Source organism: Lampetra planeri, chromosome 2 (assembly GCF_965212315.1).
Source record: "Lampetra planeri chromosome 2, kcLamPlan1.2.h2, whole genome shotgun sequence".
In the NCBI taxonomy this organism is placed as follows: Eukaryota; Metazoa; Chordata; class Hyperoartia; order Petromyzontiformes; family Petromyzontidae; genus Lampetra; species Lampetra planeri.
This window is the reverse complement of record NC_136108.1, coordinates 8,182,244-8,209,100: the sequence shown is the minus strand read 5'-3', so window position 1 is coordinate 8,209,100 and position 26,857 is coordinate 8,182,244. Positions and strand designations below refer to the sequence as shown.

Sequence of the window (26,857 nt, the reverse complement as noted above, 5' to 3'; positions counted from 1 at the left end):
TAGTGGAGCAATCACACATCGCTGGAAAATGGAACCCGTGTCAAAATGTGGTCCCGACATTGGTGTCCCTGGCTGGCCCACATTCACATGATGATTGCTGCCCCGTATTTCACGGCTCAAGATGCACGAGACGGCCGACCGGTTGTGTATTTTTTTTCTTTGTTCGTTATTGTTAACCCAAACCCCACACCCCGTTCCCTGCGTCTGACTGCCGCCCTCCTGCAGGGGATTGTGGGAAACCTTGGCAGTGGCAAGTCAGCGCTGGTGCATCGCTTTCTGACGGGCGCGTACGTGCGGGAGGAGTCTCCGGAAGGTGAGCGCCGGGCGGTCGCTGCTGCCCGTGGTAGTGTCGGCTACGGCGCCGGTGTTGTGCCCGTGGGTCACACGAGCCTTGTGGCCTTCGTAGTTGGGTGGCTTTGGGTTGGAGGGGAGGGTGGTGTGGGTGGGGATTAGGGTGTAGGGTTTGTTTATGGTTTAGGGTGATGGAGGCTATAGGGGTTTAAAGGTAGTGCGTGCGTTGAGGCTGAAGGTGGTAGAAGGTGTTTTGTTTAGGATTCAACATGATGCTTGGATTAGGGTTTATGGGGTAATGCTTGGGTTGAGGCTTAAGATGACATAAGGTTTAGGGCAAGTGTTTGGGTTCTAGTGTTGAGGTTAATTGTTTACTCGGCGGTGTTTGGACAGCGACCGGGGGTTCGTTCAGTGGACAGGTGTTGAGCCTTCCGAAGGTTGTCCGACTCTGTGCTGTGGTTGTAGCTCCTCGCGAATCTCACTCCCGTGAGTCCCCCAGCGGAGCTCGGCAGCCTCACGCAGCCCCCCCCCCCTCCTCCTCCTCCTCGAGCGGGCGGCGCGACACGACGGGGCTTGTTCTCGCCCTGCCAAGCGGCGCTCATGTTAATTCGTGCACCTCCGATTAGGGACGGTTGGCTGCGTACGGTGCGAAAGAAGTTCAACGTACATACAAACCGGCACAACCTTCTTGAAAGGATTTGTGCAGTTTTTATCGCAATGATGCTTGCTTATTTAAAACTCGTTTCTTGAACGGAATCGTGGAGTGCTAATTACTTTGGAGGTGATAAAAGGAAAACAAATTTAAGTTTTACATCCAAGCATGTGGCCACACGCTCCTCTTTTCCCACCCTCTCTCCCGTCTCAGAAAGCACGCACAAAACGTTGATTCTCAAAGAAGGTTTCCGCCAAACAGCGTACACGAGGCTCCGTCCCATCCCCCCCTCCCCGAGCGCGCCGTTTTTCTCGCCCCGCGATAAACGTCGACGATCTCCAGCGATGCACGAAGGCGAGACGGCGTGCACACAGCACACAGCAACGTGTGCTTCCTTCTCGCTGTGAAAAAAATACACGCGGAACTAGTTTTTCACCTCGGTAATAGCATTTTTTTGTCCTTTTTAAAAGATTGTCACATTTTTTTTGGACTGCAACAAAGACACAAAAAAATGCTAGAAAACGAAACCACCGGGCGCTGCCTGATGCAAACGGAGCAGCGTACAAATCAGCCGTGGCTCACTCGAGGCTCCCGTCTCCCCGAATTTGGCACGGCGGCATCAAGGCCCCCGGCGGAGAGAGGATGGAGCGCGTGCGCCTGGTTAATGGGTTAGTGGGTCGCCTGGGCGGCGGCGTGGCACTTAAAGCGGCCCCCCGCCGTCTTCAGGGGGCAGTGGGGGAGCGGGGGGTGGAGATTGGGGCGTAGGGGGGATCGGGTCCTTCAGCAAGGCGCGTTCGGAGTGGGTTTGTAAGGGAGGTGTGGGTTAGCGAACGCCAGCCTGCCCGCCCGCCCCACCCCACCCCTGCCTTCCCACTGCACTCTTCCGTGCGACCCCTGCAGGGCTCGATGCTTATGCGAGGTGACAAGGCCCTCTTAATGCCGCTATCAATGATGTACGGCCATCGCTGGCTGTGCCGAGCGGCTATTAGCGATTGTGAGTTTCCACCCGCCTGTAAATGGTGCAGCTGTTGGCGCGTGGTGCGGGTGGTGTGTGTGCGTCGTGTGGGTTGCTACGGTGAACTAGAAAATCGCTTCTCTTCACGCATGGAATGGTCATTTCACTTGTCAGGTGCATTGGGTTTGCAGTTTTTTTTCTTTTGCTTGAAGAAGTGCTGTTTCATTAAAATCAATTTAGGAAATTGATAGGACGCATTAATAATTCTATTGCCTAGAAAAAAACGTATCCCACTTAGAACCGTGGACAGGTTACGTATGATATTGATTTTAGATTTGAAGCTTTCGTGACTGCAAGGATTCATACTCTTAGGTTTTTTCGGTAAAGTCACGTAGGTAAAAAATAATAATGAAATAAAAAAAACCTAAGAGTATGATATTGATGTATCTGCTGGCAGAGCCCCATTTTGAAAGCATGCACTTGCCAATAACTTAGCAATCCAGCAGGATTTAACTCTGATAATGATACCTATAAAATCGAAACTGGTCCGGAGTTTGCCTCCTTGAAGAGACGAATTTTTCTTTCATCTTCATTTCTCGAGACGGAAGTTTATTTTAGTTATATTATTGCAAGAAGATCGGCTGTTTGTGTGCCTTTCTCCGGGCTTTATCTTTCTTTAAGGCGAGCAGCTGGTGCTCGGAGCGCCTGCGCGGCAAGCGAGTGCTCAATGCCGGCGCTCTGTTTTAAGGCCACTGCTCGCTTCTGCGTGCGCAGGGGGACGCTTCAAGAAGGAGATGGTGGCAGATGGCCAAAGCCTCCTGCTCTTAATCCGGGATGAGGGCGCACCGCCGACAGAGCAGGTTTGAAAATGCACGCACGCGTACACGCACACAGCCGCGCGCGCACACCCGCACGAGCTCGCGCCGTTTCTGTGCTCACGCTGGCTCGAACACATCTGCGCGCACTCCGGCATTCCCATGGTAAGGTTCGTGGGTCACGCCGTGTGGTCCCACGTGTGCACATGCGTCTGTCTGTCTGTGCACACACGCACGCACACACACGGACGCGTGCAAGGCGCTGGGCTGTTCATGCACACGCCTGCAAACAATCGCTCGTCTCCCGACAAGCTCCCACGTGCCCACATGCTCTACCCACATGCCCTCCCATGTTTTCCCATGGTCCGACATGCACACAACATTTTTACTGTTACGCTTGTTTACCCAGGAAATCCTCACTGTGTATCAAAAGGTCCTGCCCAGATTTTGCAGTAATGGGCGATTTTGCTATGTGTAATCCCAGTTGAGTCTTTTCAGCATGAGGATTTTTGGTCAGTACTTTTTACATGATATATTTATGTTAGTCATGGGAGGAACCCGGAGGAAACCCATGCAGAATAGAGGGATAACATTACACACTCCACAGAGAAATGCTCCCGAGTCAGGAATCGAATCCAGGCTCTTCTATTTGAGGCTCATTTTTACTAGCCTTTTGCCCTTCCAAGGACTGGTGTAATTCAGTAAATCTGCAACTTGCAAGCGAAAAGCAGACGCGACGTGATAGTCATTGCATCAATTCGTGTGCAATTTGTAAGGCCGCGGTGACAGAGACTTATTTAATTTAAAGGTTATAATCCCTTGTTCATCATGACGTCCTTTTTACTTTTATGTCTCAACAGCGTTATGGAGATCGCGTGACGTGAGGGTTCTGCCTTTGTAGTGAGGGTTGTAAGTTGACGCTGAGGAGGGGGGAGGAGGTGCTTCGGCCCCCCCATGTGGAGTGACGTTGCCCGCTCATGATTATTAATGAGGGGGGGTGCTACATGTGGAGTGAAGTCACCCGCTCATGATTATTAATGAGGGGAGGTGCTACATGTGGAGTGAGGTCACCCGCTCATGATTATTAATGAGGGGGGGGGTCCATGTGGAGGACAGTCACCTGTTCATTATTATTAATGACGGGGGCTGGCCGATGTGGAGTGACGTCACGCTCGGGACACACTGACACTCTTGGCTCATTATACTAGGAAATTACCACTGCACCACTCTGCAACATGCACTCCCACATGTGACCACTGGTGCCACATGAATCGTGTAGTCTTGTATGTCCACACTTTCACATTGTGGTAGAGCTAAAGCGACGTAGGGATTTTACCGTGGCCAGACCTCACCACGACCCCTGTGTGAACTTGTTGGAATGCCTCTGTGTGATTTTTGACATCTCGTTGGTTAACTTTTCTGTCAAGTTCCTCCGAGTGAACAGTGTACATTATCGACTCGCTAATACCTCCGTACGCTGCCACGCGGAAGTGTGTGTTCGTTTACACTCCCACGCGTTCTCATACACTCCCCTCGCCTCCCACGCACTCCTTTAGCCTTTCAGGTTCTTGTCGATACCCACACGCTCACACTTGCTCCCATTCTCTCTCACGCATTCTAACGCACGCCCCCAAGCGCTAACACTCTCCCGCACGCCCCTGCACTTTATTACCAGGGGTTCCCGCACACACAAAACAAAGATCCCCCGTATAGTCTTAACAGACTGTTGGGGCAAGTGCTGTTAGTGGGCACCTATGAAGGCCGGTACGGTACATGAGGGGGTGGGTGGCCAGCACCACGCCCGGCCGTCTTTGCCTTCCCAGTGGCGATGTTTACACACCGCACCAGGTACTCATTTTAGGCTGAGTTGACCTAGGGGAGGCCCAGGACCGGTTCAGATAATCGTCACTGGTGTTGACCGTGAGCAGGAATCAAACTCGGATCGCCAGGTTCGTAGCGCAGCTAACCACTGCACTACCGCTCCCCCGCACACCACTCTCACACATACACACACACACGCGCACGTGCATGCTCTTTGAGACTTCACACACACCCTTTGCTTGCTCTGACTGCCCCCCCACATGTTCATGCAAAATCCCACACTTTAACTGCCACTCTCACATGCTCTGACACGAACCCACACCCTTTCTCACGCTCACACATTGCCCTCCTCTATTCGCGGACGTTCGAGCGCATTGCTGTGTTCAAGTTCGTTCTCGCACGTTCACACGCGGAGATCCCCGACCGTGTAGCCTGCATAGACTTTTGAAGCAAGTGCAGTTCGTGAGAATTTGTTACGGCCGGAACGTCGCACAAAGGGAACAGTGTGGCCAGCAGCAAGGGGAGGGCCCCCCAGCACAGGTTCAGATATCATGTGCTACTGATGTTAGCCGTGGCGGGGAATCACTACATGTCTGAGGATGTCCACACACACATGGCCTTTCTCATCTTTGATATAAACCAGATGAGAGCCCGTTTTGTCCAAAAGGATCCTTTTAAAGGGAGTCTTGGGCCAAAAACCAATAATAATGTGAGCTTGTCTGTTAGGTCATTTTTCATTCAAGGCTGCAGAATTCTTAACTAAAATCCACAACAACACCGACAAAATGACGACTTTTCGGGGCTTTATCTTACGTCGTATCTTTACTCATTCGGTTTGGTGTTTGACATTTGTTAAAAATGTGTTTATCACCCCATTTTTTGAATGCACCCCCCCCCCCCCCGGCGCTTTAAACAACGTCACGGTACAGGGCTGTGCAGGATTGTCAGCAAGGTGTTTTGAAACAAAGAGTTTAGGCAAAAAAAACGCAAACGAATTGAAGAGTATGAATCTCGACCTGAATCTGAAGTGTGGAACGTCAGCGTTTCAGATCCGACGCTTGCACAATATCTCAAAGACAAAGATCCCCCGTATCGCCTTAACAGACTGTTGGGGCAAGTGCTGTTAGCGGGCACCTATGAAGGCCGGCACGGTACACAATGGCCAGCACCACGCCCGACCGACCGCCTTTAACTCCCTAGAGGCAATGTTTACACACTGTACCAGGTATTCATTTGAGGTTGAGTCAACCTAGGGGAGGCGCAGGACCGGTTCGATTAATCGTCACTGGTGTTTGCCGTGTTTGGGAATGGAACCCGGGTTGCCGAGTTCGTAGCGCATTTCGCTAACTGCTGCGCCACCGCTCCCCATAATCTCACACACTTTATCTCACACGTGCACACACGCACACACGCTGGAGATACAGGATGAATGTATCTGAATTTAAATCGGTCAAAAGTCACCAACGCTGTCTGCTCTTTGCAAAGAAGCAAATGATTTCGACTGAAAACCAGAACAAAGGAAATATGCGGTTCGTCGACTGGTGGTGAGAACAGAGAGAGGCGCTGCAGATGAATCCTGAGAGCGGGCGCGGTTTCAGCTCGAACGCCTCCATGCCAGTGGTTTTTTCACCATTATCACTCCAAAATGATCAGACGCCGTGGATTTTTGAAGGGCCTCTTTGAAAGAGCGTGGAAAGAGCCGAGCCCGCATGTCCACGGCGTTATTTTGTGACGGGTAGCGATCGCGTTGAGAGCTCGTTGTGGCTGCTGCACAGAATTGCCATTTTGAAGTGCTGCGCTTGTAACTGAGACGAGTGTTGCCACCTGCGGTCCGATCGTGGTAAAGTCACACGGACACTTACCGGGTCTTCTTCAGTTTCACCTCTCTTTGTTCGAGTAAGTGGCATTTATTTGAATGAAAGTAGGTTTAAAAAAAAAAATCGATGAACAGATATAAAATGTACGCGTCCATCAGGTTTTGTATTTGAATAAGTTGGACAATTTATTCAAATAAAAACATGGCACCTTTAAATTTCGATTTAAAGCTTTCGTGACTGCAGGGATTCATCTTCTTGGTTCTTTCGGTAAAGTCACGTAGAAGGGAAATAATAAAATAATAAAAATAAAACATAATAAAATATTTCTCACGACGTGAGAATTATTTTATTCTTCCCGACAGACCTGTTCTTCACCTGAGGACGGCTGCTTGCGTTGTGGCCGAAACGTCGTGAGAATTGTATTTTATAATGTTGTATTTTTATTATTTTATTATTTCCCTTCTACGTGACTTTACCGAAAGAACCAAGAAGATGGCACCTTTAGTTGTAATGAGCTGAGTTATTTCTCATACTTATTGGAAACCCAGTAAATGTCTTCGGGGGCTGTAAGGATGTCCAGTGGAGCGTGTGGCTTGACTGGCGATCCTGGGGCTCGTTGGGACTCACAGTTGAGTTTGACCCTTTTCGAAGTTGCTTTTTTTTCTAATTCACTGCCTTTATTCCACCAACGTCATTTGTGCAATGTAACAACCCCTGCTCTCACCCACCACCCATCTCGCGGAGGGATCAGTGAAGTGGTTCTTGTCCTTCGTTTTGTCGTCCTCGCTCATACAAAATGTGAACGATGACCTATGACAGGGCAGCGGAGAGATGTCTCACTTTGGCTGTGTAACGTTGACAATTTAGAGTCAAAATCCTCGAGCCAGAGACGGGCGGTTCCACGTTTGATGGGCGAGACACTGGCCCGCTTTCTGAGCCATGTGGGCTGTAGGATAGCCACCTTTTCTTGATTTTCCCAGCATTGTCCTCTTTTTTAAGGTGGCAGTCCTGGGAAATCGGTATATTTTGCCCGGACATTGTAAGCCCCAGTTTTCATCCATTGAGTAATATTACCCAACTCAAGACAATGGATTTTCATGAAGCTCTGCCCTCTTTCGGGATTGTGAGATATTCTTCTTCCGATGATACGTCCCGATTTTTTTGCACCTCAGACGTGGCAGCCGACATTGGTCCTACAAGCGTGTGAAGCCTTTGTCGAGCGAATAGAGGAGACAGGTTGACGTGAAACACGGACCTCGCCCGTCTACGACTTTGTGTTTTCCCCTGCCCATGAATAATGAATGGAGATATGTTAACTCACTCGCCTGGTATGCAGGAGGTCGTGGGTTCGATACCGACCCTGACGCCTGCTGTATATTTGGAGTTTTCGTGTTATTTCCGTGGTCGTGTGGATTTTTCTTCGGGTCCGCCGGTTTTTCTCTCCACATTTCAAAACATGCGTTTTAGAGCATTTGGTTGCTATACATTTCCACACGATAAGCCACTTCGTCGAGTTATCATGTCTTGCTTGTGAAACAAAAGCTCAAAGCTCAGTGGACTTACCTGGAAAAATAGAAATAGTTTAGTTTAGAAGTCTCCGCTGTTGAGGCAGCTGCGAGCATCTATCCAAGTTTGGTCAGCAGAGGGCACAACACAACCATTGCATGGAAAGGGAGTGGGCAGATTTTGTAAGAAGAAATACTGTACTGCATAATAGAGAAATATCGCCACCTCCAGGACATGGCCTGTCAACTGCACGTGCCAGGGGCTGTTTTTGAAACTAAATTTAAGTTGGGCATCATACGGAACAACACGTGGGTACAACCCGTAAGCACATGAGGGAGCTGTGCATACCGCCTGCCTACAACAGCCACGGTTAACATCAGTGAGAAGTAATACCTAAATCAGTGCCGGGCAATTCTATTCAGCTTTCTTTCAGCAGTGGATAGGCAAATGGCTACATTTTCGAACACTAATCATGTTAATTGTCCACATGCACATATATTTATTTACAACTGGGTGAGATGAATGCGTCCCTCTGGCAAGCGTTGATGCCGGTAGAATATTTTGAGTTCTTAAGCTCCGGTCCACGCATCGTGATTTTTAGAGAGCAAGACGGAGGAGCGAATATCCTCCAAAGTGTCGCCCATTTAAGCTGGAGATTTATTCTGCTCATTGCCAGAAGTGACTTTGCAAGACTAGAAAAGCAACGTTGCGATGGTGAAGTGACGTTCATTCATTAAAATGCGCTGCATTGGCCATGCATTAATATTGGTCCAGACTTACTCGGTTGATGGCGACGTTCTGATTCAGGGCAGTCGTGTTTACTTTTGATGAATATCGCCTAGCTTACCCTCTTTTTTTATCCGCCATTACACCACCACGGACGCTTTGGTGTCGTGTAGAAGAGAAGGCCAAGATACCCTCTAGAGCTGCTCTCTAGAGCTGCCTCGAGTGGGGGCTTCCATCAGCAGTGGTGTGGTCATTAAAACATTTTAAAACTATTTTCTATTTTACCCAGGTAAAGCCAACGAGGTATGTAGCTCTTTTTCAGAAGCGACCTGGCCACAAATGAGCTCAACCAAGTGGCTTATCACGTGTACAATGTATAGCACCCAAATATTCTAAACGAATATTCGAATTGCAGGGCTGCACCGTTTTATTTCCTTTCACCACCAATCCAGATGTTCTCCAACTCCATTCTTCAAGACCCTCCGTTTAAATTCACATGGACAGTCCTTAGACGCTGTACGTGGCTGATGATTGGTTAACACGTGCCTCGTGACACATAGTGTTGAGTGAAATTAAGATCCTTGAACTACAAAGTCATTGAGTTAGAGCTTGCTGATTCATATCATTTTAATTTTAATTGGTGTTTTTTGCCTTCAGCAAATTGGATTTTTTAAAGTTGGATATTTGAAATTACGAAACACAATCGTAATGATCTGCTTTATATACACAGCATTTTAATAACCAAACAAGCAGTTAAATAAACATCATAATATACCCCGGCAGGTTTTTTTTTCTACTTTGACTTTTAATTTTGATACCCTTAAATGGCACAGAAAAATGATTGGAAAAAGATTTGGCACTGTGCCAGTATGCACGTAAATTTTTTCGTAATAAAAATAAGTCCAACATTTTCTTATAATTATAGCATGCAGCCTGGAAAGACTGCACCTGTGATGAGGAATGCTTGCAGTCTGGGTACGGAGCTCGAGCAGGCAGGCGGACCCAGCGAGCCCGGCGATCTTCCCAGCACTACTCACGTCGCCCATTGTGGAATATTGACCGCAGGTGGCAACAAGTTTATTTTGTTTCACCAGGCGAGGAGTCAAGAGGCCAGGAGAGTCTTCATTTGTACGAGTGACCTGGAGCATTAGTCCGCCAGTACGGGGCGATGATTGCCATGTATCATCCCAATTGAGTAATTTGCGGAGTAATTTGCGGTGTAATATGTGGTGTCATTTTCAAATCTGGCAAATTGGGACCCTGATGCCGGCACGCAATGGCCTACCCTTTGCGAATCACATCACGGGGGTCTTTAACATCCACTTTTAAGTAGACGGTGCGTAGTTTTATTATGGTTTGTTACAACACTCGCAGTACTAATCGGGGCGGCCCACTCGATTTGAACCGTGAACCTCTGTGACAAGCAGCAAAGGAACCGCTGTCTTTAGCTGAAGGCAGGCTGCTCAGGAAGGAGACTCGGGTTGACAAGACATATTCTCGGCCGTGATGGTGCACCCAGTGGTGGTGCGTATCTCCAACTTGGAATGTGAACTTTTGCAGTTCCATGCTCGACTGTTCGAGTTAGGCCCTCCCCGGTGTGATCACTGATTTGAGTATAGGTGGCGTATGAAGCATGCCGCGAACAACGCTTTGATCCATCGTTTGAAATCGATTCTTCCACCAATGATGCATCGAGTCGTATGCGTGAGAAAAGATTATTTACGGGCGATGCATTTTTTTGTAAAATGCTACATTTAGGCGTTTGCGCAAACAAAATGGTACAATTCAGTTGGGGTAATAATGAAAAAAAGATGCTTTAATCGTGTTGTGATCCTAACTTGTGAAATATGCATTTAACCACTGGGGAATTGTGGGGGCAAGTTTGATTAATTACTGTTTGTACAGTGTAATGATGATAGTCATAATACTGTATATTTAACGCACAAGTCCTGGGCTGTTGAGCTTGGTGGATTTCACAAGCTGCGGACGAAGCCTTCGATGGAGCCATGAGTTTCCAATTATTCACCTTACACCACCTGCCGCACGCGTTACCTGAAACTTAACAAAACTGTAGGCGGGAGTTTATCACCCCCCTCGAACCGGAGCTAGGAACCGCGCAGTGTGGAATTGGACAACTTTAAATACACTTCACATCGTTTTCAGGGATGCCGGGCATCACAACACAGGCAACCGCGCGCGCGCTTGTGATGTAATGAAAAAAAAGGCGTAAATTGATCAGAGAAAAACAATTGCTGCTTGCGGCACAATATGTACTCCGCGCCTCTCGTTTGCGAGTGGTTATATATTTCCTCCCCACCCCCTTTGCCGCCCCTTTCCTCTTTTCGCGGCGTAAACTATAAACATGGGTACGAAATGAGATGTGCCCTCGGGGAGACGCGGAGTGTGGAGTGGGCGGCGGGGGCTTTATCAAACACCACCGCATCGTTTTTTGAAAGTTTTTATCCAGCACCCCCCCCCCTCCACAAAGTATCCCCCCTCCGACCGAAACTTCTTGATGTCCTCCGCAACAATTTACAACGCGTGGTCTCGCCGAATGAGGCGGTAAATGGAGAATATCTCGGGCGGCAGCAGAGAGTGTGATAGGAACGTTGTGGCCGTGATCAAACAGCTCATTAGGAGTGAATGGGGAGCCTAATGACGGCACTTACTGCCTCTCCTCCAGACATCAGCTCCGGGAATGGCTTTCTAGTCGCTGCAGCGCACCAGCGCGTGCGCCTGCCCGCCCGCTCGCACAAGCCTCGATAATTGCGTTAACCCAAACCGAGAAGATGCCACGAGCTAATAAATAAATAACTTGGGGGCCGCCACCGTTGCCTGGCTCTTCTGCACCCCCACCTACAAAGCCGCAAGCACCCTCCAACAAATTGAGTCGGGAAAAAACGAGCGAGTTTCCCAGGGGTTACAAATTCTCGGCAAAGAAAGAGCGAGATGTAATTAACGGTTGCGCGCAGATGATCCTGTCCTGCATTTGAGCAAAACGGAGATGTGGCGCGAATCTAAAATGACTGCTTTTCATTTCGGCACGGAAATTGTCTTGCGTGCATCTCTGCAGTTTTAAAGTGGATTTTTATTTTTGTCCGCTTTTGAGCTTGTAGTTTTATTTGTACTCACTTTTTAGCGATCTTTTGAATATGGAAGACATTCAGATTGTTTTTTAACACTTATAAGCATAATTTCGTAACATCGCCTATTTCACCGTGAACATTTTAAACAAGTGCCCTTAACGGCGCGGCGACCCATGCGGCGATATTTCCCCTGCGCTGCCGTCGAGAGCCACGAGCAGACCCGCTGAGCGCCGTGTGCGGCACAGCCGTCCAGGACCTGACGTAACCTCGCCGTGTCCTCGCAATCACCGCTTGGCGTGTGCCGAGATCTTCCTAATGGGGCCCCTGTTTTCCTGCTGACAGCTCCCCATGCAGTTACAAAAAAAGTATATTGACACGGCGCGAGTGGAGTTGGTGGCGCAGTGGTTATCGCGCTGCGCTATGAACCCGCCGAACTGAGTTCGATTCCCCGGCCACGGCTATAACATCCGTGGCCAGTGAAATCTAAACCGGTCCTGGGACCCTTCCCCCCACCTTCACCGACCCCCACTGACAAGCGTAGAGAAGCATGGTGAAAACACCCCCATGACGGACACGACGTGGGGAGGCCCCTTCCAGCCTTTTGATTATTATATCATATAGACATGTACATTTAATGTGAAACGTTACGTATGGCATGAATTGATATCTGTGTTATTAAGTTGTGCAATTTATATATATCATATTTTACAAATTGGCATTTAAAATGCCGCTTTGCACGTTTGTGAATACACAACAAATTTAATTTCATATATGCAGCGTGTTTTATTTAACAAAAAACGGGCAGCGTAACCATTCGTTTGTTTAGTTATCTGACACACTTTAAAACATTCATGGCCAAGTGTTATTTACACAATTAACAGCGCAAAGTCACGTTTTTTAATCCACACGCGCACGGAGGGAAGCGATGTACGTGCTTATATTCCAGAGGTGGGACAAAGTCATTGTTATGCAAGTCCAAGTCGAGTCGCAAGTCATCAAATTCATGACTCGAGTCTGACTCGAGTCCAAGTCACGTGACTCGAGTCCACATCTCATAGGTGGGACAAAGTCATTGTTATGCAAGTCCAAGTCGAGTCGCAAGTCATCAAATTCATGACTCGAGTCTGACTCGAGTCCAAGTCACGTGACTCGAGTCCACATCTCATAGGTGGGACAAAGTCATTGTTATGCAAGTCCAAGTCGAGTCGCAAGTCATCAAATTCATGACTCGAGTCTGACTCGAGTCCAAGTCACATGACTCGAGTCCACATCTCATAGGTGGGACAAAGTCATTGTTATGCAAGTCCAAGTCGAGTCGCAAGTCATCAAATTCATGACTCGAGTCTGACTCGAGTCCAAGTCACATGACTCGAGTCCACACCTCTGTTATATTCCCATTTGTTTATAAATGCAGTTGCTGAGCACAGGCACAATGTTGTATAACACAGTGACCAACAACTTTACATGTTTTTTTTTATCAGTCAGCTGCCTCTGCATAATCACTGCCCCTATAGAGAACATGCACGCTGCCCACAAGTAGGTTTTGTGTGTTTAGTTTGTTGCTTCCCCCGCACCTACAATGAGCACGGTTGGCTACGTACGGTACGCAAGAAGTTCAAGATACATGGGCTTCAAATAATGCCCGTTAAATCTTGACTTAAAGCTTTCGTGACTGCAAGAATTAATATTCTTTGGGTCTTTCGGTAAAGTCACGTAGATAGGTTCAAAGAAAAGAACAAAAACTACGACGTTTCGATCGCGACACAAGCGGTCGTCTACGAGTACCATTAACATCAGCTGCCCCACCCATGCTGCTGACACTTGGGCCACGCCTATTTCAAACCTTTATAAACAGTTTGCCTTTAGAGGCTCACCTCCTTTTCCTGATGACGACCGCTTGTGTTGCGATCGAAACGTCGTAGTTTTTGTTGTTTTCTTTGAACCTATCTACGCGACTTTACCGAAAGACCCAAATAATATAATGCCCGTCATTTAGTAATCCCCGTTTTTTACCCAGACAGGTGGGCGCAGTGCACATTGAGATATTTGGTCAGCTCCATAAGGAAGTGTTTGGCTTTGTGCGGGAGGATATCGGAGAACCCAGGGAAGACCCACCATGCATACGAGGGGGTGACACTCAGCACTGGCATCTCCTGGCGACAGACTTCGCATCCCCAGAGGCCTGCAACACCTGGCAAGCCCCAGCGGTCATCAAGCCAAATGCTAACCGGGCTAAAGCCTGCTCAGCTCTTGGGACCTGGTCGTGTCCAAACAAGACGGAGAGCCCCTTCACGGTTGTCTATAGCAAGGTGCCCGAGATACTTTCCTGCGTGGCATCGTAGACAAGGCCCCTTGTCTTTGGCACCTTGCGCGTCTTAATATTGAATGCGGGTGGGCAGATTGGCTCAGACGCAGAGCGCACATCCCTTGACGATTGTGCATCGCGAGCTCCGGAGGAAGCCTACGCGTTGGCAGCCGGTTTGGCGAGTGATTTTTTTTTTTACCCTCTGCGCTTTGTCCAGAATGTTTGATGGTGGGGGTCAGGGCCGAAAGCACCGGAGCACAGACTGGCCCTTTAAACACGATCGTTAAACGCAACCACGGGTCTCGGTCAGAGGCGCGACCACTTTAGACGTCTTTTAACCGCGGCGTGCACTTTGTATTTAATTAGTGGCTCGTGTTGTAGCACAACTGGCATTGTAAAATGTTGACCTTGGAGGTGCGTCGATGGAGCAGTTGATCAGTCCGGCCGTACGGCGGTTACACTTTCTTTATTTTGTGCCGCCCTTCATACATTTAGTTGTAAGGATTCATCTAGTTGATGTGTACGAGTTTGTGTAAGCATTTGTTTATTGTCAGATGCTCGACGTGCGGATATATCTGTCTCTGCATACATTTTAGTGCGATGCGTAACAGCATGCATTAGGCACGTGCTCCCGCGTTTTTGTATAATTTATCCGAATAATCTGAAAATCAGATGCGACAATTTTTTGTTGCATAAACGTCACTAATATGGCGTCACTCCCGTGCCCTCGAGCCAAACAGTGGCGTCGCGCGGCAACGGGCGACGCCGCTCTTGTAAAGCACGAAGACAAGTTTGTTGCGACGTTCCGAATGAAAGACGGTGAAATGCATTTCATCCACCGTCGTCCGGTGGGTGGCCCACAGTCTCACGTTACACACATGCGGTGCCACCCTTTGTGTATGCGAGGCCACCCGCAGCACAAGCGCTTGCTTGCTTGGACGGCGCGTGTTGTGACCGTGCGCGCGACGACGATGGAAAGTGGCGCGCGGTTATTAACGGCTGAGGGCGGCAGCCAAAACGCGTGCCCATTATGCGCGGCCGGTCCTCTGCCGCCGTAAATCCTCGGCTATAACGAGTGCAGTTACAGAATTTTTTTTGGTGCACGATGCATATAAGTTGCTTTTAATTTAACCCATCAATTTAACCTCAAACCCGTGTTACCAAATTGCTACCTTTTTAAAGTGCCGTGGCTGCACTTTATTTAGATAAATGAACTCTCCCCTTGACATTCCAATTGCGGTTAAATTTTTGGACCATCATTCTTGGTTCAGATGGAGGCGAAATTAAAGTGATCTCATTAAATAATCAGTTTCTCCTGTCTCCCTAAATCTTGCTACAAATCTCGCAGCTGACAGGCGCGATCGCCGCTAATGCTTTAATCATAATGACCCGTCTCCAGGCAGCCATCGCTCTGGACCATCCCTGTCTCCGACCTCGGTTCCCCTCCGACGACCCCCCCCCCCCGCCGTTGCCTCGGCAACGCTTCTTGCTTCAGAGCCATGATCTCTGACCTCTTTTTCCATTCCCACAATTCCTTGCCCTTGGCTCCCCGCTCCCGCCGCCCCAGCTTCCGTGCTCCGCCGCTCATCGGCACGTTCGGTTCCCCGCCTCGTCCCCCCACCTCACCCCCCCCCCCCCCGGGTGTTTCCCCACCCCCCCCCCCCCGGTGTTGCCTGCGACGGTCGCCCCCAAAAATGTGTCAATGTCAAACGCCCCCTCCTCGAAAGGGGGGGGGGGGGGGTGATGCCCGGATGCACTGCCTGTGTCACCGCTGCGCCAGCCGTCATCGCCCCCCCCCCCCGCCACTCCTCCCCCAGCCCACAGGGGCGGGTCCCCGTGGAACATTTAAGCCAAAAATGGTCTCTCGATTAGAATTAAGCTCAATGTAATTATTCCCCGGCTTGTGCCGAGGCCATAAATAATGGAAGTGTCAATTACAATGGCCCTGCCGAGGCACTGTGAGAGTGGATCGCTCACTGGGCAAGGTCTTTCTGGCCCGTCCTTTTTTTTTTTGTGACGACAAGATAATTTGTCTATGTTCACACGCTCTCTCCGAAGTTTTCCCTCAGATTTTTTTTCCGGTCTCTTTTCCCCCTTCTCTGCATCGCTGAGTTTGATGGCCGCCGTCATTGCGTGGTGTCCTGTGTCTGGCGAACCCCGTTTTTCCGCGGTCATGTTTTTGGTATATGTGTGTAAATATTAACACGACGCCTTCTCTCCCTTAAAATTGGATGAAAAGGATTTATCATTATTACGTTTTTGGAGTGTGCACGTGACGAAGTGTGTTTGTGCTGGGTCGTGTGTGTCGAGGAAAGTGTGCAGTTCCTGGGGAATGTTGTTCAACACCACAGCGTCATTGGCAAGTTGCATTTGAACCTGACTTGCTTTAACTCGGCATTGAATAAGTACTGCTGTGCGCGTCACGGCACTACATGGCCCAGCGGTTGAGTGTGACATTACCCAGCCGTATTGTGTTCGCCGCTTGTTGCAGAGGTTCGCCGTTCCATTCCTGCAGGCCGCCCTGGTTACTATTGTGGGTATAAGAACCATGAATCACTTGCGCCGACTGCTGCAGTGGACGGGAAATATCCCATGGCGGTCATTTCGAAAAGAGTAGGCCATTTGTGGCTGCGTTATGGCCAAGATTTGCCAAATATGAAATTTGACCTGCAAGATATTCAACAGGGACTACACATTGCAACTTCGCCCTCCACTGTGAAATGTTCTGCACACGACGTCTGTGAAATAGCATTTTTGTGTTAGGGTTATAATATGCAAATGGCGCAAATACCAAACGTGCGACTGATTTGATTTGATTAATGCTGTAGAGAAAAGCGCAGCTCGGCCGTGCGTGGTGCTGGGCCCATCGCCTCGCTCCCGCGGGGTGTTAACGCTGAACGTCCGATCGCGGTTGCCGTGTGCGCGTGCAGTTTGCATCCTGGCTGGACGGCGTGATGCTGGTGTTCGCGCTGTCCGACGAGGCGAGCTTCCAGAGCGTGGCGCGCTACCACCAGCAGCTGTCGTCACTGTGCAGCCTCTCGGAGCTGCCCACGCTGCTCGTGGGGACACAGGGTCTGCTGCTCACGCGCACCAGCAAACACGCGCACGCGCACGGACAAACGCAACCACGAACAAAGACAAAGATTCCACGTTTAGCCTAAGCAGACTGTTGGGGCGAGTGCTGTTTAGCGAGCACCTATGAAGGCTGGCGCAGCACACGAGGGGGTGGGTGGCCAGCACCACGCCCGCAGTGGCGATGTTTCCACATCGCACCAGGTACTCATTTGAGGCTTAGTCGACCTAGGGGAGGCCCAGGACCGGTTCAGATAATCGTCACTGGTGTTGACCGTGAGCGGGAATCGAACTGGGGGTCGTTGGGTTCGTAGCGCAGCGCGCTAACCGCTACCCTATCGCACAAGCACACCTGCTGACTTGCTCGCACACACGCACATCGCGTACACACTCACACACAACAGCATCAGCCGTATTCAGGACTGAATGACACTGGTGTCATTGCGTACATTTTGAGGCCATGGAGAGTGGGTAAATGCTCCCTGGCAAGAGCTCATTGAACATGAGAGGTTAACAGACCGGCTTTGGCACGCCTTTCTGTGGCAACTCGGTTGCGTTTTAACCGCCTGACGCTCTCCTCTTCGTTGTTGTGAGCACTGCCACAACGACGCCAGCAGCAACTGCCCAGTCGTGTCTTTACCTTGCCTCCTCCACAGTGGCCGGTCTAGATACCGCTGGCACCAGCCGCTGTAACGCTCTCACGCGCGCACACGTTCACTGGGGGCAGCGAAATTGTTTTGTCCATTATAGTCTCGAAAATTGATTCTTGCGATGCATCTTGCGTGCGAGAATTGATTGTTTTTGATACGTATACGTTGTATGTAATTAGTTCATGTTGCCCCTGCAGCCATTAGATGCGCTACATTGACCCACGTTGTAAAAAAATATAAATATAATTGACTCTTGAATTGAATCGCTTTCCAGATTCGTGAAATTTTTTGAATCACGATGGGAGCGAATCGTATCCAGCCCTTATGTCTATGTGCACACGCACACACACATGCGTGTATGGGCGTTCTTACGCACACTCACATACTCACACGTACCGATACATGTAGAGTACATATAGAGTGCACACATACAACCAAATCCCATTTACATGCTAGCACACGCATACAGAGCATTCTTGCACACGCACACATATGCACAGATACAACTAATTACACACACACACAAACATACCCTCAAACAAGCACATAGGTACACACAAATTCACACGCACGCACACACACACACACAGCACGCGCGCACGGAGGCACGCACGTCAACACTCTCCACGTGCAGCCAGCACGAGGTCGGGCCGCGGCAATACAATTCCGCGCGCATCCGCCACCTCCGCGGAGCCGCTTGTATCGATTAGGGGGAGACTTTGTCAAACAGCGGCCCTCGTCAATGGCGGGGGGGAGGGGGGGCTCTGACTTAATGACCGAGTGAGCTCATTAAAAATCGGTGAAAAAAATGAAAGGGAGCTCTGGGAGTGTGCCGCCGCGCCACTGCCGCCGTCGACGACGAGTGATAAATTCCCTCCTCCTCTTTAAATATCGCCGCGTTCGGAGTCTCGCGGCGCCCGACCGCCCCGCTCGCCCCGGCTCCACCGCGAGGCATGTTGCGTGTGAGAGGTGCAAATATAAAAGAGACGGATGATGGTGGCGGTGCCGATAACGGTGATGATGATGATGATAATGATATCCCTCTTCCTCCACCGGTCACGTGGCACCAAGCGGCGTTTCGGCCGCGATGAATAACGGCCTCGACGACAGAGAATATTGTTTTAGGCGCAGGAAGACCTCGCTGAGTTTTTTTCAAGACTCGTTTTTTTAAAGAGGGTTGCGCTTTTCGATGTTTCGCTTGTTTTTTGTTGTTGTTGTTGTTGTGTGTTTTGGCTGTGGAGGGACTCTGTTGTGCCCGGAAATATCCAATCTAACACAGGTACCGGTCAGTTGAAGGCTGAACTGATCTCGGCGAGGTCCATTCTGATACCACCAATGTTAACTGTGGCCGGGAGTCAAACTCAGGTGGCTGAGTTCGTAGTGCGTTCTACCAACCAACGCGCCACCACTTTTAATAGGTGCTCGTAAACAGCACTTTTTTCACCAGTCTGTTATAGGCTACATCGATGTCTGCGTGTGTGGTGGTAAACATCGCCACTAGGAAGACAAAGGCGGCCGGACATGGTGCTGGCTACCCACATGTGCCATACCAGCCTTCATGGTCGCTCGCTAACAGCACTTTCCCCAACAGTCTGTTAAGGCTACACGGGGGTATCTTTGTCTTTGTGTGCGGTGGTGGTGGGTGTGGTGGTGCCGGCAGACGCGATTGGGCCGGGCAGCCCACGCACCGTCGATGATGCCCGCGCGAGGAGGCTGTGCTCCGAGCTGCGCATTGGCACCTACTACGAGACGTGCGCCACCTACGGCCTCAACGTGGAGCGCGTCTTCCAGGAAGGTACGTGGGAGGAGGCCCGGAACACCGTCTCGGCGCTGGGAACGTTTGTTACGTCCAAAAGGAGGGGTGGGGAAACAGTTGTGCTTTATTGAGCGACGAATAGGGCTTTCACGTCTGGCAGGTGACCACGCATTGACCTTGTGCACGAGAGGCGCCCTGGCCGCTGTGACACAAGTGAGCAGTCTAAAGTTAGAAACAGGGTGGGCCAGGTTGACAAGGATTCCCCTCCAGTACCCGATTAGTGCAGCTCAGATGCTTGCAGTGACGAATATATCTCGTCTGGGGGCGTAATTGGTATACCTTGGAAACAAGGGACATCCTGATGTTTGTCTGGAAAGCCTTCCTGCACATCAAGGCTCTTGTTCTTTCTCGAGTTGGTCAATTTGATTTAAAATAGATGTTGGTGCTCAGAGGTGTTCTGGTTTAGTGGAGGGTTAAGGTTGTGATTGGAGAATCGTTTGGGTCAAGGGTTAGGGTTGAGGCTGGGGAAAATGTTTGGCCAAAGATTATGGTCGTGTTTAGAGAAGAGTTCAATTGGCACTTGTCCAAAGACCAAGCAGCTTTGCTTCGGATGATGATCAGAGCAAGTCACTGGATCGTACAGATGGCACTTTGAGAAAGAATCTCTCATAAAGACAGCCTCACCTTAATTCTGTCCAGGGGTTACAATTCGCTTTGGGCATAGACCTCAGGGCCTTTTAATACAGACGTCTGAGCAGTGCATCACTGGTCTTACACGGTCTATTTGTTTCCCATTGCAGCGTCTCCTTTGACGTGCTGCACGCACGCTGCTCAGCGAGTGTGTGCACACGCAGCACTGGGGTTATAGAGAGCCGCTTTGGTAGGGAACTGGCCTTCAGGAGTAAGTGCATGAATACGATGGCGTTCAACTTCTGTGTTTGCCGATGGTCTGACATTTGGCATGAAGATATGGACGCGAACTCAGGACCGGTGTAACCTTCGTCAAACCTCTGCGCAGTTTGCCCCACTCTGTGTTGCAGGGTGATGAGAGATTTGAGGACGCACGCCAGGGCCTCGGTGCGCGCCATGCTTTCGTTGGATTTCTGAGATTTTGTTAAGGACCCGTCAAAAAGCTCATTTATGAGCCTGCACGGAGCGGTGCCAAAAAAAATCTCCGCCCTCTGTAGCCAAAGCGAAGACAATGGCTCTCAGCAACGGCAATGAGGAGGATGGTCGCTTGCTGTTTGACCGCCGCTGACCTTTGCCAGGCTGTCCCCTCTGTGCACATTTTACCGGCGAGCAGCGAACCCTCCCGTTTACAGCGAGCGAGCGTTGACGAGTCGGCAATAAAGAACACGCCTCACCCGAGCGCGTTGGGGAAAGTCACCTCGTGTTTAATAGATTACTTTGCAATTAGCCTCAGGGGTTGTGGTTTAGCCTAGTTAATTGTTGAATTCCTACGTCTATGTTTTTGTTGCTGTTGCTGCCACACCTCCTTCAGTGAATTCGACAACAAACAGATGACTGTTATTATTACTGCGCAATTCTCACACTCGAGGTTGAGAGAAAATGAAAGCGCTGCAATCGGTGGCAAACGGCTGCCGCTTGAGTTCATTTTTACTACGATTCACTTCTGACGCTTGAGCCCAGGTGTCCGTGCAGGAGTTGGCACTGGGAGGAGTTTCAAAGGTTTAGGAAATAAAGCGTCGGCCAAAAGAGAAATAAAAGAAACCCTCCAACAAACAAAAAAAAACACGCTCTCTTTATCTTTGTGAACAGGCTTTAAAGATGACGGTTCATGTTCCTTTTGGAATTGCACCACCGATGCTGGCAGGGGTGTAATGTGTGCACACTGGACCGGTTCATTCTCCTGTCGTGGCAGTTGAAACAATGACCAAGTTGCCTGTACTCTCCTGCCTCTGTCCACCCAGCAGTATAAATTGATACGTACGCATGCAAATAAAAAAACAGAGATCTCCCTTGCACTGCTCACGACAGAGTGGTGTGGCTGGAAAAAAACAAACCAGGTGCCTTTCTCTGTCTGATGCTGATCTCCACACACTGCACCAGGTACTCAGTTCCGGCTGAGTTGACTGATACTAATAATGATGCAATTTATAACGCGTGCAAATTTGCGGACCTAACGGCCGCAACTCAGAGGCGAGGAGCCAAGCTCAGAGAGGAAGCCCAGGGCCGGTTAAGATGTCAATCACCTTTGATGTTTGCCCTGGCAGTAATTGAACTCAGGTTCCTGGGTTCGCTAAGTACGACGCCACTGCTCCCCACACACGTACAAACACACACGTACAGACTAATATACACAAAGACAACGATCCCCCGTATAGCCTTAAAAGACTGCTGGTGCAAGTGCTGTTAGTGGACACTTATGAAGGCTGGCACGAACCACGCCTGGCTGGTCTTGTTTCCCAAGTTGCAATGTTTACACGCTGCACCAGGTACGCGTTTGAGGCTGAATCGACCTAGGGGAGGCTCAGAACTGGTTCAGATAATCGTCACTGGTGTTGGCCGTGAGCAGGTATGGAACTCAGGGCATAGGGTTCGTAGCGTAGCACGCTAAACCGCTACACTACCGCCTCCCCTTAATATAGTAGAGACTAATATACACACACATGCAAATGCTGTCCATTTTTCTATTTTACCACCCGTCCACCCATCTACCCGTCCACCCGTCTACCCATCCACCCCATCCACCCCATTCACCCCATCCACCCATCCCGCAAGGACCCGGCTCTAAGCGGTCTCATTACAGTGCAATCTCCTTGCTGCGCCGCAAATTAATCACACTCCTTAATTACCTCGCCGAGCGCCGGGGTTGAGATTTATTTCTCGGCCGGAGTTTAATTTGAGCTTGCCCGTGACAGCGCAGGGCTGCGGCAGCCGTGAGGGTGCGCAGCGGAGGCACTTGCCACTGGGGGAGGCGCTCGTTTGTCAGACGCTGCCCGTGACAGCACCTGCACTTGATTTTGAGAACAATTTTTTTTTGTTAAATTGGGAAAAGTTATACTGCCTGCCACGGAATATCTAATCACACTTTATTCCGCGCGCCGGCCTAATGTGTGTATTTTACACTTCATGTATACAGCATAATTCATCCTAATTGCATTTGCTTTTGCGAATATTGCTAATCTTGTTTGCGTTGATGGCAACGTTGAATTACAACACGCAGAGTGTTTTCAGCAACAGACCTGACACTGAAATATTCACCTTTTACTTACAACCACGTCACTCCATTTCATGCCATCTATCACACAATAAAAAAAAATACTCAAAGCCCTATAAATTTCTTTTTACATATCTATATTATTGCATTTAACTTGCTGAAAATGTGTTGGGGTCCAGAGCAGTAGGACTCCCCAATGAATTAAAAAAAAAAGTCCATTTGGACAACTTTTCCAAACAGTACAAAACTATTAACTATTTTTATTTTACCAGGTAAGGCCCACTGAACTATATATCTCCTTTTCAGAAGCGACCTGGCCACAAAAGATAGCTCAACGAAGTGGCGTATCGTGTGGAAATTGCAACCAAATACTCTAAAAGCATGCTGATGAACGTGCGTTTAGAAACAAAGTACACGTGGCTCTGGGGAGGCATGCGCGGGAGCGAGTGATAGGGCTGAAGACAGCTGCTCCATTCATAGTTGGCGAACAAAATTTAACTGCACAATTGTGCCCAAGCCTCCGAACCCTCACTTCCACGCCCGCCAGACACTTCTCGCTGTTGCCTTGCCGAGCTCGGCCTCGCATTTCTCTGCCCCACTCTGCTCCCTAAAGTGTCTCCCTTCTTCCCCGTCCTGCGGCTGCGGCTGCTGCTGCTGCTCACAGCCCGTATGCCGTGCCACCTGCTGTCTGTGCCACGGGACTGCTTGGGATATTGCGATCTCTGCGCAGATGTTTGCTGAAAGAGGGCTAGTCGTGTTGGGCTCAATTGCGGGGAATTACCGACGTACTTATTTACGTATTTATTTGTTAGTTTGGGGGCGGGAGGCCATGGGGGGGGGGGGTGGCTGTGGTGGTTGGGGATGGGGTGGGGTGGGTTTTGGCGAGGGAGAGAGAGTAGGGCTGTGCGGCTCATGTGGAGGTATTGAATTTACAGGATGTGGAGACATCTGTTTGTAAGGCAGCCTTTCATCTGGACTCAGGATGTAATAAACTGCAATTATCTCATTAACCCCACGTAGGGAGGAGGGGCCGGTGATCTCTGGCCGCCAGGCTGTTCCAGCTGTACCTTTAACCCCAACCTTCCCGCCAGTGTCTCCCCCCCCCCCCTCCAAGCCCAGCCTCGCCATCTCTTTGCCTCCCACCTCCCCTTCCTCCCTCGCTCCTCCAACAAAACATGTGCTCTGCTCTCCGTGCCGACGCTGCACGTATGCCCGAACACCACCGTCCACCCCCGGTACTTCTGGCCGCGCCGTTACAGGAGTGGACGTGGCCGGCTGGTGTCCGCTAGTGGCCACCGGCACGACGCTGCGTCGCCCGGTTTGTGCGCGGAAAATTCCCCCTGCGCGTGTGTCGCGCCACCGGCCTCCTGTCTTGTCGGGAGGTGGAGCGCGCGCTTGGTTTTTAGGACTCGGAGGCATATTTCCCGCGTCCTCTTTCGGACCATTGAGGAGCTAGAAGAGTCTCCGATGTGTTTTTTTGGGTTGTGCCGTCAGAGGGCTCTTACGGCACAACTGTGAAGGCCCAAGTGCTCCAACAACAGCACAGCACTCTTTAGACCTGGTGTCCTGCTCGCTTATTTTGGTGTGGGCTCGCTGCTCTGTACTCATGCCGTCTCGAGAGGAGTTAAAGGAAACTCATCGAAAGGTGCTCCCCTCCCCTGGCCTTCCCTGCTCCCTCTCACCATCAGCAGCACCCCCGTCTGCCTCCCCCCTTCCCCCTCCCCCCTTCCCATTCATTGGTCATTGTCAAAGCGCTTTATTTGGAATCAATTGGCAATTATTGGAGGGGGTCCTTTTAAAGGTTTACCCTCCAGGGCTGTGGAGTGGGTTAGGGTGAAGGGGTCTGTGGGGTGGCGTTGGGTAGGGAGAGTTTGCTGACAGGGGCACGGTTTCTGTTGAACATGTTTTTCAGATGTCTGACGAGGTGAAAGAAAAAAGTATAATTACAGGGTCAGAGTTGGAGGGAGGAAATTTACAGCGGATGACTACACGTTAACCCCTGGCTCCCCAGCCAGCACTCCCCGCACCCCACGATGCCTCTGATGTAGGGGGAAGCCTACAAAATTGGCTAAACATGGGTTCGAAAAGTGCAGCGAATTAGGCGTTCCGTGAACTGTCGCCTGGGGATGTGTAATGTTATCGTAGGAGCGCTGCTCTTAAAACTGCTAATAATCCCTCTGGTAGATTTGTCCAAAAACATTCCCCACCGCGCTCTCCTCACTCGTCCGCCACGCAAACTCCCATCCGGTACCTCCCACCCTAACCCCCAACCCCTCACCCAGTGCGTCTCCTTTGCCGTGCTGGGTATAGCGCCACACGTGGCATCCTTTTTCCCCCCACATTAGATAAATGAGAATTTTCGAGGACGCTCTAAACTGTCAATTTGAAGCGATCGTTTTGAAATTGACCAAAAACCACAGCCGCCGTTAATCGGCAAAGCCAATCGGCGTCACGGCTACATCAGCCTGCACCCTCCTGGCCGCTCTGGCTTGACTTTGACAAAAGAGACAGCCGTGTTTACAAGGTGCAGAGCACGCCTCTGTGGTCCTTGTGGGAAATGACAGGGAGAGAGAGCGCGAGGGAGGGAGGGAAGGAAGGGCCTCCGGGAGGGAGGGAGGGGAAGGAGGGAAGGAGGGAGGGGAGGGGAGAGAGGGAATGATGGAAGGAGGGAAGGAGGGAGGGAATGGTGTGGCTGTGACTCTGTCCCCGCTCCATTAGTCTCGCGCTGTTGGAGCCGCGATGTGACATCGCGCCACCGGGACGGGGCGAGGCTGGAGTGTAATGAGGTCGCATTAATCGCGCAGCCGATTAAAGCGGATTAGGTAATTGATTTCAGAGATGGGGGTCTGCATCTCGGCTGGCACATACTGCCGTGCTGCTGGAGAGAGATTGGGGGTCAATTTGAGATTTCAAAGAAATAGGAGGGAAGAGGAAAAAGTAGCGATTAGTGGAGCAGGGCAGATGCCGTGCTGAGCGATGGGGCGTTGGCCTCCCTGTAAGGACACCTGCTCGTGGTTTCATGGCCTTGGCTTCTAACAACTTTTACTGGAGACCGATTTGCTTTAAACCTTTGGTTTTATATCCACGTCGAGGCGCGTGTCGTCAAAGGGACGTATTTTATGGCCAACTGTAGAAGACGATCCTGAGCGATGAAAATGGCCGCCCATTAGTCTGGCACGCCTCACGTTGACTGAATTCCACGTGTCGGATGCGACTTGAACAAAATCCACAAAAACCTCTGTGTCCAAATGAGTTGCATGACCGAATTGAGGTTATAATTGGAGGAGAAGAATAAGAAGCGGCTGCATTGGCAGTGGTATACGAGCACAGACGGAAAGCTCCTCACTCGCCACCAACACCATTACCACTCCCTTTTAACAAACAACTAAACTAGTTTGCTAACATTTCACACAATTACGCTTCTTCGGAGATGTTGTGGGCAATGCTTCTGATTCGGCAAAACGTCGGCGCGCTTTGTGCGTCCGTTTCACTCAACAAGTGCGGAGTCTCATCTCATTAATTTGTTTTCCCCCCTCGGTGACTCTGCCGTCTGCCCGCGTTGTGGCGCAGTGGCCCAGAGGATCGTGGCCACGCGGAAGAAGCAGCAGTTGTCCATCGGACTGTGCAAGCCTATGGTGACGCCACCCTCCACGCCTATCGTTCCGTCGTCCCCCATGGGGCCCCTGTCCCCGCACCCTGCGCAGGTGATGACGCCACTGGCTGCTGTGCCCCTGCCCCTCCACGTAACACAGGTGACCACGACGGGTAAACCCCACAGCCCACGTGAGCCACCCATGGTCTCCCTAATGTTGCCAGCTTGACTCTTGTGTGAAACACAAACAAAGACAAAGGTCCACCGTGTAGCATTTAACATACTTCTAGGGAAAGTGCTGTGAGTGAGCACCTATGAAGGTCGGCACAGCACATGAGGGGGTGGGTAGCCAGCACCACGCCCGACCGCCTTTGTCTTCCCAGTGGCAATGTTTACACACCGCACCACCAGGTACTCATTTGAGGCTGAATCGACCGAGGGGAGGTTCAAGACCGGTTCAGATAATCGTCACTGGTGTTGGCCTTGAGCGGGAATCGAACTTGGGTCGCCGGGGTTCATAGTGCAGCGTGATAACCGCTACCCTACATGCACACATACACCCACACACCTCTCAATCCCAACATCCCATAATAGTAATAACAATAATGTCCTTTTGGAAAAGGCTTGGGGAG

General features: G+C 50.4%; 1 protein-coding gene across 4 annotated transcripts in view; it reads left to right on the top strand.

Annotated features, from left to right (window-relative positions):
- The window catches only part of LOC144726534 (arf-GAP with GTPase, ANK repeat and PH domain-containing protein 1-like), a 164,702-nt gene that overhangs the window by 65,448 nt on the left and 72,397 nt on the right, over window positions 1-26,857 (top strand). For 2 of the 4 annotated variants that reach the window (XM_078605342.1, XM_078605339.1), the window contains exons 3-7: window positions 226-313; window positions 2,673-2,758; window positions 16,905-17,046; window positions 19,357-19,491; window positions 26,204-26,337. In XM_078605342.1, the coding sequence (XP_078461468.1) occupies window positions 226-313; window positions 2,673-2,758; window positions 16,905-17,046; window positions 19,357-19,491; window positions 26,204-26,337 (585 nt within the window). Of the gene's footprint in view, window positions 1-225; window positions 314-2,672; window positions 2,759-16,904; window positions 17,047-19,356; window positions 19,492-26,203; window positions 26,386-26,857 lie in introns of all 4 variants that reach the window. The other 2 variants (XM_078605341.1, XM_078605331.1) reach the window with 1 other exon arrangement.